The sequence below is a fragment of the Microcebus murinus genome, chromosome 2 (assembly GCF_040939455.1).
Source record: "Microcebus murinus isolate Inina chromosome 2, M.murinus_Inina_mat1.0, whole genome shotgun sequence".
NCBI lineage: Eukaryota > Metazoa > Chordata > Mammalia > Primates > Cheirogaleidae > Microcebus > Microcebus murinus.
Genome location: NC_134105.1, coordinates 18,356,599 through 18,368,646, shown reverse-complemented (window position 1 = coordinate 18,368,646; position 12,048 = coordinate 18,356,599). Strand labels below are relative to the sequence as shown.

The window sequence follows — 12,048 nt, the reverse complement described above, 5'->3', positions numbered from 1 at the left end:
GTCATCCTTTGGTCTCTCTGCTTCTTCTCCGTTTGGGGGGTGGTTTTTCTAGACTGTTCCAGGATTTTCCTGAAACACTCCCCTAGAAATTTACTGCCCCTAGCCAGATCTCCTTTGTCCTGTCATTTCTTCTCAAATTTGATGTTGTTTGCCTAAAAAGCATAAAAGCATCTTGCTTTGGTCATTTCTTTGGACTTCATTCTCTGTGAAGATCCCATGTACATGTAAAATGAATAAAATTTGTATGCTTTTCTCTTATTAATCTGCGTTGTGTCAATTTAGTTTCTAGATCCAGTTGAAGAGTCCACATAAGAGCTAAGGGAAGTTGGAGGTGATCTCTTACTCCCCTACAGATTTTTAGAGGTTAAATAACGTGCTCAAGGTTACAAAGTTAATAAGTGGCAGAGTCAGGATTTAAACTGAGATGATCTGTTTTCAGGGCCTATGCTCTTAAGCACAATATTGTCTTGCATTTTTAAAAATCGGGATGGGCTGGGTGTAGTAGCTCACGTCTGTAATCCTAGCACTCTGGGAAGCCAAGGCAGGAGGATTGCTTGAAGGCAGGAGTTCAAAACCAGCCTGATCAAGAGTGAGACTCTGTCTCTACTAAAAATAGAAAAAATTAGCTGGCCAACTAAAAACAGAAACAAAAAATTATCTGGGCGTAGTTGTGAGTGCCTGTAGTCCCTGCTACTTGGGAGGCTGAGGCAGGAGGATCATTTGAGCCTAGGAATTTAAGGGAGCTAGGCTGATGCCACTGCACTCTAGCCTGGGCAACAGAGTGAGACTCTGTCTCAAAAAAAAGAAAAAAGAAAGAAAAAAAGAAAAATAAATAGATCATTAACAACATCCTCAGAATCTCTCCCCATCATCACCCTCTCCCTCCTCCCTAAATCTCAGCACTACCCATATTTCTAACATCATAAATGAGGTTACTCGTCTTAAACTTTGTATGTATACAGGCATATTCGCATGTACTGTTTTGTGTTTATCTTCAATATTATGTCTGTGAGATTCATCCAGGTGCTCTGTGTGGAACCTATTCACATTCATTGCTTAAAGTATGCCATTATACCACAATTCATTTATCCATTACAATGCTGATAAACATTTAGTTTGTTTCCCATTTTTGCCTATTACAAATAAGTTGTTAGAATTATTCTTACACCTGTTTTTCAATGCGAAGTTATTTGCAGATCTATATACGACTATATACAACTGGAATTACCAAGTCATAGAATCAACTCAAAGGCTGGGCACAGTGGCTCATGCCTGTAATCCCAACACTCTGGGAGCCTCGAGGCTAGGAGTTCGAGACCAGCCTGAGCAAGAGTGAGACTCATCTCTACTAAAAAAAAAAAAATAGAATCAACTCAAGTTTAGTAGATCTTGCCAGTTTTTCAAAGTGGTTGTACCAATACACATTCGTCAGCAGATTTTAAAATTCAGATATGAATTTAAAAATTGTCCCTATCTATAATTACCCAAACATTCATTAGAATGTTTTTTTTCTCTTTTTTATTTATTTATTTTTGATACAGGGTCTCTCTCTGTCGCCCTGGGTAGAATGCAGTGGTATCATTATAGCTCACTGCAACCTCAAATTCCTGGGCTTAAGCGATCTTCCTGCCTCAGCCTCCCGAATAGCTGGGACTACAGGCGCATGCCACCATGCTTGGCTAATTTTTCTATTTTTAGTAGAGATGGGAGTCTCGCTCTTGTTCAGCCTGGTCTGGAACTCCTGAGCTCAAGCTATCCTCCTGCCTTGGATCCTCCCAGAGTGCTAGGATTATAGGCATGAGCACCCTCAAACAGGTTTGTTTTTTATTTTTTCATTCATTATATAGCTGTATATTTGTACCACTTGCTTTGTTGCTTTCGAGTTATTTTCCCTTTTAAGATTTTTTAAATTAAATATTAAGCAAAACAAAATAGTATTCATAAAATATCTGTAAAGTTTAAGGAATAACAGTACAATAAACCTTCATTATTGTTTCATAGGTCATTATTATCGTCACCTTTGAGGTCCCTTTCTAAATCTATTATTTCTCTCCTAAAGGTAATGACTATCCTGAATTTCAGGTTAATCATTTTTTTGCTTTTCTTTCTCATTTTAAAGCATACTTACTTATATACCCCTAAAAATACTTTTCAGTTCACATTTTTAAAACTTATATAAATGGAGTATTTTGGTGTTTACTAACTTACATTACCTGAGATTATTAGTACAAAATGCCAGTTTTTTGCTCTTACAAACACTGCAGCCATGAATATTCATATATACTGTGAAATAAAAAACAAATCTGGACTTGGTCAGGAAAGACTTTATTTGAAAGGATTATTGCCATAGGGGGAGGGGAAGGAACTATTGCCATAGGGGGAGGGGAAGCATTGCAGTGGGGAGAACTCTGATCACGAGATGTGCAAATGTCTCAAGAGTTAGGCAAAAGGGGTTTTTCTTTCATAGGGAAGAGTAAACAAGGCTAGAAAGAACTGGGTGTGAGGCAGTGGGACGTCCAGGAGTGGCATGATGGAAAGGTAGATTAGAGAATGTTTAATCCTGAAGCTAGTCTATTCTCAGGAGGGACTGTTAAGGAAGAGTTCTGCGCTGGCTCAAGCTGAGGCCAGGCTAAAGTTCAGGAACATGGAGGAAGGAGAGAGAAGCTTAACCAAAGTTTGTTACAGCTGATCAGTGGGGACAAGAAGTCCATGAGCCAAAGAATTGGAACTTGGAGTCTGAGTCTGGCCTTGTCATAGGTAACCAAAGGGACATCCACAAGTTTTTTCTAAGTCATATGGGCAAGGGTGTTTCTTTGCAGTATGCTGTGTTCCAGAACTCAAAAGGGTGGGAGCATTTGTTAACCTTCACTGTTTCGCAGGATCACAGGGCTTAGGTCAAGTTCAACATTGTCAATACATCTCCTGATAAACATGTGCAAGAATTTTTAAAAACTATATACCTAGAAGTGGAATTGCTGGGTCAAAAAATGTGTAGCTTTGCTTTTACTAAATAATGCCAAATTGATTTAAATTAAATCAATTAAATCAGTTAAATCCAAAGTGATTTAACAATTTACACTTTCACTAACAGTGACTGAGAACTCCAGTTGTGCCACATCATCACTAGCATTCGAGGGTTTTAAAAGTTTGCCAATGTGGGAGATGTGAAGTCAAGTCTCACTGCATTTCCTTCAATATTGAGACTAATCATCTTTCACTGTTAATTGGATGTGGATGTTTATTCTCTGTAAAGCATCTTTGGCCCATTTTTCTATTGGGTTTATCTTTTTCTTACTGATTTGTGGGCATTCTTCACTATGTTTTGGAAGAATAAATGGAAGAATGACTGAAAAGGTACTGAACTGACGAAGACTGACATTAGGATTGAGAGATCCACAACTGTAACCAGCTCTATAAACAAATTTCAATGACCCCATGTGTCTTTTATAATCCTTTACCTCTCATGTTTTAGATTCTCAGGCCAGTAGGGCTAGATGACCTGAGCTGTCTCCCAGAAATAACAGAATTTCTGGAAGACCCAAGAGTGGAAATTCTGAAGGTCCGCGAGCAAGCTTCCCAACGTCAAGACTCACCATCACCCACCACATTTCCTCAATGCACTATGGCCCCTTAAAGGTTACACCACGACCTGCCCCAATGCACGTGGCCCCTCTTTTAAGAGCCCATGATCTCTGTTGGCCGGAGATGGATTTGAGGCTGCTTCTTCCACTTTACCCATGTCTTTCCCATTAAAATTTTCTTTCAGCTTTGGCAATTCTGTTGTCTCAATAATTGGCTTTTCATGTGGGAAGTTAACTCAACCTAGGGGGAAACCCTTTTGCGGATAACACAACCAAATTATCTTTTTTTTTTTTTTTTTTTCAGACAGCAGAGTCTCACTCTGTTGCCCAGGTTAGAGCCTAGCTCACAGCAACCTCAGATTCCTAGGCTCAAGCGATCAACCTGCCTCAGCCTCCCGAGTAGCTGGGACTACAGGCATGCGCCACCATGCCCGGGTAATTTTTTCTATATATTTTTAGTTGTCCAGATAATTTCTTTCTATTTTTAGTAGAGACAGGTCTCACTCTTGCTCAGGCTGGTCTCGAACTCCTGAGCTCAAGCAATCCGCCCGCCTAGAACTCCCAGAGTGCTAGGATTACAGGCGAGAGCCACCACGCCCGGCACCAAATTCTCTTAATTCCTTCACTGGAAGGGAAAAAACAAATAATCTCTCCCACAGGCTTCTTATTTGATCCTCATGAAAGTTTTATGAAAAAGCTCTAGAACCCCATTTGCCAGGTAAGTTTTCCCATCATCGCCGGCTTCCCTCTGCAGAAATAAAGCCCAAACGACTTCTCTAGTTCCCGCCAGTTCCGGTTTGTAAAACCCCAACCCCAACGAATCAGTCACGGGTTTTGCAATCTCGCAACGCAGGCACTACTTTGCTGTGTTCTCGCGAGAGTTGGTTCCACCAGATCATGTGATGACCCAAAATGGCGTCCCCCAACGATGCAGAGGAGGAGGCGGTAGTTTACCTGGTTGTGAGCGGTATCCCCTCTGAGTTGCGCTCGGCCCAGCTACGGAGCTACTTTAGCCAGTTCCGGGAACAGCGAGGCGGTGGCTTCCTCTGTTTCCACTACCGGCATCGGCCTGAGCGGGCCCCTCCCCAAGCCGTTCCCGACTCGGCCCTGACTCCTATCGACTCTGCCACTGAGGGCCAGCTTCTCGCCCAGACTTCGGCCACTGATGCCCGGGCTCTCCCCACGCGAGACTCTGCTCCGATCCAGACTCGTACCTGCTGCTGCATCATCTCAGTACGGGGGTTAGCTCAAGCCCAGAGGTTTCTTCACATGTACTCGGGCCGCCGGTGGGTGGATTCTCAAGGGACTTGGCTTCCGGGTCGCTGTCTCATCCGCAGACTCCGACTACCTACTGAGGCATCAGGTACCAATGAGAAAGTTAGTGACTGGGCTTACGGGTCCTGGAACAGAGGCATCTTTCCTGAGGGATGGTGAAGATAAGTAAGGCTTCTGTTTACAATTGTTTAGGAGTTTAGGGGATTTCTGGACAAAGCTTCAGGCTCAGCTTGCACGTTAGTTTAAAGCAGGGAGAAAAAAAAATCAGAGAGGCCAAATGGATGATCTTCCATTTTATTAGGTCCCTTCTAAGATATTTTTCTCTACAGGAGGCGTTGATTTTGCACTGAGACAGAAAGAAAAAAAGGAAATCAGGTTTCTAACCTTCATATTGTTTTTCTCTCGTGCACTCCCTTTTTGCTCCCCACCCAGTCTTCTGGGCAAGATGTAGATGAAGAGATAATCTATCTTCTGTGGACAGCTCCCACTTTCATGGGAAAGAAATCACTTTCATGGGGAAACAGTGCAGAGCCCTCTAATTCATTCATTCAACAAATGCTTGTATTGCTAGAGCTAGTGTGATTCTAGGTGGATATGCAGAGAACAATTGGATACAATCTGTGCTCAGAATCCACAGAAGAAGACAGATTTAAACAAAAGGTAATTGTCACAGAGATGTCATTCTAATTGTTAACATTTATTGAGCACACTCTATGTACTTACTAGGCACTTTTCTAAGCCTTTATTGACCCCTCACAACAATTCTATGAGATAGGAGCTATTGTTACTTCCACTTTAGAGCTTAGGAAATTGAGGGATGTAGAAGTTATGTGACTTGCCCAAGGTTATAGAGATGTTAAATGTCAGCTCCACAATACAAACCTGGGTATTCTGCTCTAGAACCTATGCTGTTTATCACCAGTGCCATGAGATGACAGAGGAGGGAGAAACTGACTACTTATACTTAGATGGATCGGGAAATACAGCTTTTCATTTGGATCTTGAAAAATAAATAAGAGTTTGAAGGAAAGAATGATGTTCAAGGTAAATGACATTTACACAGTCACAGACGGAGACTTGAAAGCCTGTGAAACTTTCAGGGTATGTTAAATTGTTTGGTGTGGATGGAGCACATGGTATGAGAGCATGCAGGAAGTGGAAGTTGATGACAGTTGAGAATCAAAAGGTCATCAGCAGGAGCCTAAAACGTGTTTGTCCAACTGAGGTGATGAGACTTGGCATGAAACTGCTAGGTGGTTCTGGCTGGGAAGGCAGAAAGGGACTCCAGAGAAGTTTGAAAGGGAGGAACAGCATTAGGCTATCAGATTTAAACCTTGGCCAATTTCTGGCTCAAGTGTTGCTGGACGCTTCTGGGTTTTAATATACATTCTTCTCCTTCCTTCCCAAGGTTTGGGCTCCTTTCCCTTTAAGACCCGGAAGGAGCTGCATAGTCGGAAGGCTGAGAATGAAGCCTTTACATTGGCCGACCTGAGGCAACTGCCAGAGTTGAACCCACCGGTGCTGATGCCCAGTGGGAATGTTGGGACTCCCCTGCGGGTCTTTCTGGAGTTGATTCGGGCCTGCCGTCTACCCCCTCGGATCATCACCCAGCTGCAACTCCAGTTCCCCAAGACAGGTTCCTCCCGGCGCTACGGCAATGTGCCCTTCAAGTACATGGACTCAGAGACTGTGGAGCAAGAAGAGCTCGTGTACACAGCGGAGGGTGAGGAAATTCCCCAGGGCACCTGCCTGGCAGATATACCAGCCAATCCCTGTGGAGAGCCTGAGGAGGAAGGGGGAAAGGAGGAGGAAGAAGAGTCTCACTCAGATGACGTAAGTACAGTGTGCTACCCTGTAAAGCAGTCACCTCTGTTTTCTTTCTTTTTTTTTTAATGAAGGGGTGGGAGGTGTGTGAGAATGGGTGCTCAGTTTCCTTGTGGTTTTTTTTTGTTGTTATTGAGACAGAGTCTCACTCTCCCATCCTGGGTGGTGGCATCATTGTAGCTCACTGCAACCTCCAACTCCTGGGCTTTAAGAGATCCTTCAGCCTCAACTTCCTGAGTAGCTGGGACTACAGGTGCATGCCACAACACCCAGCTGTTAGTTTTTTTGGTTTTTTTTGGTAGCGATGGGGTCTCTCTCTTATTCAGGCTGGTCTGGAACTCCTGAGCTCAAGCAATCCTCCTACCTGCCAGAGTGCTAGGATTACAGGCATGAGCCACTGCGCCAGGCCAGTCACCTCTGTTATCTGACATGGAGTTGGTGGATTGAACACTAGGCACTGCTCTATCAGTGCAATAGACATTTCATTGGTTCCTTTCTCCAAAGTTGGTTGTTCACCCAAAATCAAATGAGGTATAATTTGTTTTAAATATGTACTCCAGGCTGGGCGCAGTGGCTCATGCCTGTAACCCTAGCACTCTGGGAGGCCGAGGTGGACAGATTGCTCGAGGTCAGGAGTTCAAAACCAGCCTGAGCAAGAGCAAGACCCCATCTCTACTAAAAATAGAAAGAAATTAATTGGCCAACTAAAAATATATAGAAAAAATTAGCTGGGCATGGTGGCACATGCCTGTAGTCCCAGCTACTCAGGAGGCTGAGGCAGAAGGATTGCTTGAGATCAGGAGTTTGAGGTTGCTGTGGGCTAGGCTGATGCCATGGCACTCTAGACTGGGCAACAGAGTGAGATTTTGTCTCAAATAAATAAATAAGTAAGTAAGTAAGTACTCCAGGTAAAAAGTAATTCACCCATATTTCCAAACCCCCAGCCTAGAATTGTTAACACATCCTCAGTGTGGTACCATCCTGATTTTTCTCTAGTACTTGCTCTGTGATTCTGAGGCCGCCTGGAGTTTAACCAAGACAAAGTACCCCCAGGGTTTCAAGCCAGGAGTCATCCTGTCATTCCACAAGTTCAGTCAAGCAGTTGTAAGACAAGGGCTAGTACAGGATTCCAAAGCCTTTTTAAGACCCATTTTCTGCCCTTAAAGATCCTAAAATCTCCCCCAAAGAGAAAGAACCAGCATCTCAAGAAGCTGCGTGGTGTGGTGACCTCGGTTTGCATGCTGGCTCTGGTACTCTCTTTCGGTGTACTATCTATCTTGGACAAATAGTACTCCTCTGAACCTGTTTCCTTTCCTCATCTGTAGAATGGGTACTTATCTTGCAGGGCTGTTGAGATGATTGAAGCAGCTAAGTTACGGGAAGGGGCTGACACATGGTAGATAAGTGTTAGTTCTTGTTCTTTCTTTATGACACATACAAAAGCCTAACAGTACGTACTGATTAGTACTAAGAGTTCAGAGACTTGTGTGAGAGCTGTGGGCCTAAGAGTGAGGCGCATCATGTAAGCTGGAGGACTTGAGGGACGAAGACTTCACTAAGTAGAGAAGAAAAGGGTGTGGGGGGAGGAGGGCAGATATTTCTTTCAGGCAGGGGGAACAATATGGCCAAAAGCAAAGCACATGAGAATAAGCTTTGTGGGCAAAGGAGCAAACTATATTGAAAAACATCAGGGGATGGAGAGGTGTGTAGGTCAAGGGCCATTAAGTACTGCTTCTCAGAGAAATTTGAAGGAATGGAGCTGAGGGCCCATCTCATGTGCTGCCTGTGTCCTGAGCTTCCCTCCCTGCCTTCTCCCAGGATGATGACCGAGGTGAGGAGTGGGAGCGGCATGAAGCACTGCATGAGGATGTGACCAGGCAGGAGCGGACCACAGAACGCCTCTTTGAGGAGGAGATCGAGCTCAAGTGGGAGAAGGGCGGCTCTGGCTTGGTGTTCTACACTGATGCTCAGTTCTGGCAGGAGGAAGAAGGAGGTAATGCTGGGACGGGGGCAAGGGAATGGGTGATTCCTGCTACATTCTGTTAGAGTTCTCTGATCCATACACAGTGGATTCCCTGGCAGTGAGCCCAAACAAAAGGCCAGGGAACAGCCTGACCTTTGTTGTATATGAGACCAGTCATCCTCTTTAGGAGTAGGGGATCAGTGAGGTGGAGAGAAAATTCTGCCCCCCTCCCTAAATTCTAAATAACCCTCCCATTCTATGAGAATGTCTTATGTAAAAAAGATATTTAATAAAAAAGAATTAATATATTTTAAAAACTAAAATTAAAAAAAATATAACCCTCCCAGAAGAGAGATTTAAAAATACAAACAAAAAGGCCAGGTGCGGTGGCTCACTCCTGTAATCCTAGCACTCTGGGAGGCCAAGGTGGGCGGATTGCTCGAGGTCAGGAGTTTGAAACCAGCCTGAGCAAGAGCGAGACCCTGTCTCTACTATAAGTAGAAAGAAATTAATTGGCCAATTAATATATATATATAAAAATTAGCTGGGCGTGGTAGCACATGCCTGTAGTCCCAGCTACTCGGGAGGCTGAGGCAGCAGGATTGCTTGAACCCAGGAGTTTGAGGTTGCTGTGAGCTAGGCTGACGCCATGGCACTCATTCTAGCCTGGGCAACAAAGCGAGACTCTGTCTCAAAAAAATAAATAAAATAAAAATACAAACAAAAGCCCCAAGTTCTGATAGGTTTAGCTTTCAGTATTACTGAGTCCTTAACCCACTGTGCTGGATGCTTTCATATCCCTGCAGACTTTGATGAACAGACAGCTGATGACTGGGACGTGGACATGAGTGTGTACTACGACAGAGGTACTGGGCAAGGGATGGCAGTAGTGGGAGTTGGAACTGGTGCCCTGGTCTTACAGTGACACTTTGCCAGAGATGCTTAGCAGAGGCTGAGATGGGACCAGTTCCCTTAAGGTAGCCCACTGTGATAGGGTTCCTCTTTTAAAATACCTATAGTTTTGTACATTAAGTGCCAGCTGTGGGTAGAGCTTTGTCCTTTCCTGGTAGAGAAGCCAGGCCGCCTGAGAACATCCCTCAGGGAGCTCTGGGTCTGAGGGGTAGGCCCTGGTAGACTGGGATGATCAGGAGCTCAGGCTCTGGTAAAAGTTTAGATTTTGGAGTCAAAAATGGCCTGTGGGCCGGGCACGGTGGCTCACACCTGTAATCCTAGCACTCTGGGAGGCCAAGGCGGGCTGATTGCTCAAGGTCAGGAGTTCGAAACCACCCTGAGCAATATCGAGACCCCATCTGTACTATAAATAGAAAGAAATTAATTGGCCAACTAATATATATGTATAGAAAAAATTAGCTGGGCATGGTGGCACATGCCTGTAGTCCCAGCTACTCAGGAGGCTGAGGCAGCAGGATTGCTTGAGCCCAGGAGTTTGAGGTTTCTGTGAGCTAGGCTGATGCCACGGCACTCACTCTAGCCTGGGCAACAAGGTGAGACTCTGTCTCAAAAAAAAAAAAAAGGCCTATAGGGTGGGGAGAGAAGACCTGGGTCCTAATCCTGTCTGTGTCATATGTTGGCTCTGAGACTTTTCTACACCACAATCTCCTCATCCGTAAGATGGGGGAAAGCCACTGTTTCTAATTTTGATGAGTTTCTAGTCAAATGAGAGATAAGATAACAACACCATTCAAATGAATAAGTAAATCTTGTGAGGGGGTCCTAGAAACCTGGTTTCCCCTACTTCTGCTGCACAAATTGGGCTCTGATTCTTCAGATGGTGGAGACAAAGATGCCCGAGACTCTGTCCAAATGCGTCTGGAACGGAGACTCCGAGATGGCCAGGAAGATGGCTCTGTGATCAGATGCCAGGTGGGCACCTTTGAGCGCCACACCAAGGTGAGTAAGCACTGTGCCCAGCCCACTCTCTTTTCCTGTCTGCCTGCATTCCTTCTTCTACTCCCATCCCATCCCCCCTGCTCCCAGCAGGAGCTCCACTTCCTGAGTCTTGTCCCTTCCCTCTACAGGGCATTGGGCGGAAGGTGATGGAGCGGCAGGGCTGGGCAGAGGGCCAGGGCCTGGGCAGCAGGTGCTCAGGGGTGCCCGAGGCCCTGGATGGTGATGGCCAGCACCCCAGATGCAAATATGGATTGGGGTGAGTGTGGCTGAGTCACTTCCCTGGGGCCCAGGGCTTTCATCTGTGCCTTGGTTTCCCTCTTCCCACTGGTTTTGGGATGGGTGCTGAGATGAACTTCAAAGCAGAGTTGAAGAAAAAAGTGGATTTAGGCAGGTCACAGTGGCTCATGCCTATAATCCTAGCACTCTGGGAGGCCAAGATGGAAGGATTGCTTGAGCTCAGGAGTTCCAGACCAGCCTGAGCAAGAGCAAGACTCTGTCTTTACCAAAAGTAGAAAAAAATTAGCTGGGCATGATGGTGTGCAACTTTGAGCCCCAGCTACTTGGGAGGCTGAGGCAGGAGGATCGCTTGAGCCCGGGAGTTTGAGGTTGCAATGAGTTGTGATGATGCCACTGCACTCTACCCACGGCAACAGAATAAGACAAAAAAAAGAAAGAAAAAAAAGTAGATCTGGTACTTTTTTTAAGACCAAGGCCCAAGGCTTAACAGGATCATTGATTCCCTGAGAGTTATTCCACCATCTGAGGAGTGTGGACTTGACGATTGCCATCACATCGTCTATAGTGACAGAATGAAAATTGTATCAGAGGCCTCTGGTTGCTGGCACTGCCTGTCAATGATAGATAAGGTGGCTGGAGAGCAAAGATCCAGATTTAAAGCCTCTGTCTTTGGACAAAGGACATACGTAGTAGCTACTTCCTGTCCTTTCCCAACCCCTGTCCTGGGATTTGAGAGAGCAGCCCTTATTGAAAGCTCCTTTTTATCCAGGTACCATGGAGAGAAGCTGCAGCCATTTGGCCAACTGAAGAGGCCCCGTGGAACTGGCTTGGGGCTCATCTCCACCATCTATGATGAACCTCTACCCCAGGACCAGAGGGAGTCACTGCTCCGCCGCCAGCCACCCACTAGCATGAAGTTTCGGACAGACATGGCCTTTGTGAGGAGTTCCAGTTGTGCCTTGAATAGCCCCTCAGAGCCTGAGTGACTGGTTTGAGGGATTCCTTGGTCAGAATCACTCAATACTGCAGGAAAACCCTCTTCCCGGGCCTTATCTACCACTGAAGCAGAAAGGAGCCAGGGAGCAGCAATCTTCATGGCTTGTTTAGGGTACTTTGCTCTGAGCTTGCCTACAGGTTATCTACCTCAAGGGCATTTTTACAAAATCCTTGGATATTGTAAAGGGCTTAATGACCTCTCTTTATTGGTCTCCTAACCCTAGCCTGTGTTGCCTACCGCAATACCTTGAAAAGCTGGAT

At 45.2% G+C, this 12,048-nt stretch overlaps 1 protein-coding gene across 2 annotated transcripts; it reads left to right on the top strand.

Moving 5' to 3' along the window:
* Nucleotides 1-3,894: 3,894 nt before the first annotated feature.
* On the top strand, nt 3,895-11,972 carry GPATCH3 (G-patch domain containing 3). 2 transcript variants are annotated; one of them, XM_012750660.3, is made up of 7 exons: nt 3,895-4,944; nt 6,265-6,689; nt 8,499-8,673; nt 9,450-9,509; nt 10,433-10,554; nt 10,683-10,810; nt 11,561-11,972. In XM_012750660.3, exons 1-7 carry the CDS (start codon nt 4,494-4,496, stop codon nt 11,775-11,777), a joined length of 1,578 nt encoding a protein of 525 aa, XP_012606114.2. In that variant the 5' UTR covers nt 3,895-4,493; the 3' UTR covers nt 11,778-11,972. The 2 variants fall into 2 exon arrangements, with proteins under 2 accessions (XP_012606114.2, XP_075851628.1); XM_075995513.1 differs by having other exon boundaries at nt 4,605-4,822.
* The last annotated feature ends 76 nt before the right edge of the window (nt 11,973-12,048 follow it).

Excerpts from the sequence above, each read along its gene's own strand:
- GPATCH3 (XM_012750660.3), top strand. The coding sequence starts at position 4,494 with ATGGCGTCCCCCAACGATGCAGAGGAGGAGGCGGTAGTTTACCTGGTT. Across the intron at positions 4,945-6,264 it reads ACTACCTACTGAGGCATCAG|GTTTGGGCTCCTTTCCCTTT; the intron begins GTACCAATGAGA and ends TTCCTTCCCAAG. Across the intron at positions 9,510-10,432 it reads GAGTGTGTACTACGACAGAG|ATGGTGGAGACAAAGATGCC; the intron begins GTACTGGGCAAG and ends CTGATTCTTCAG.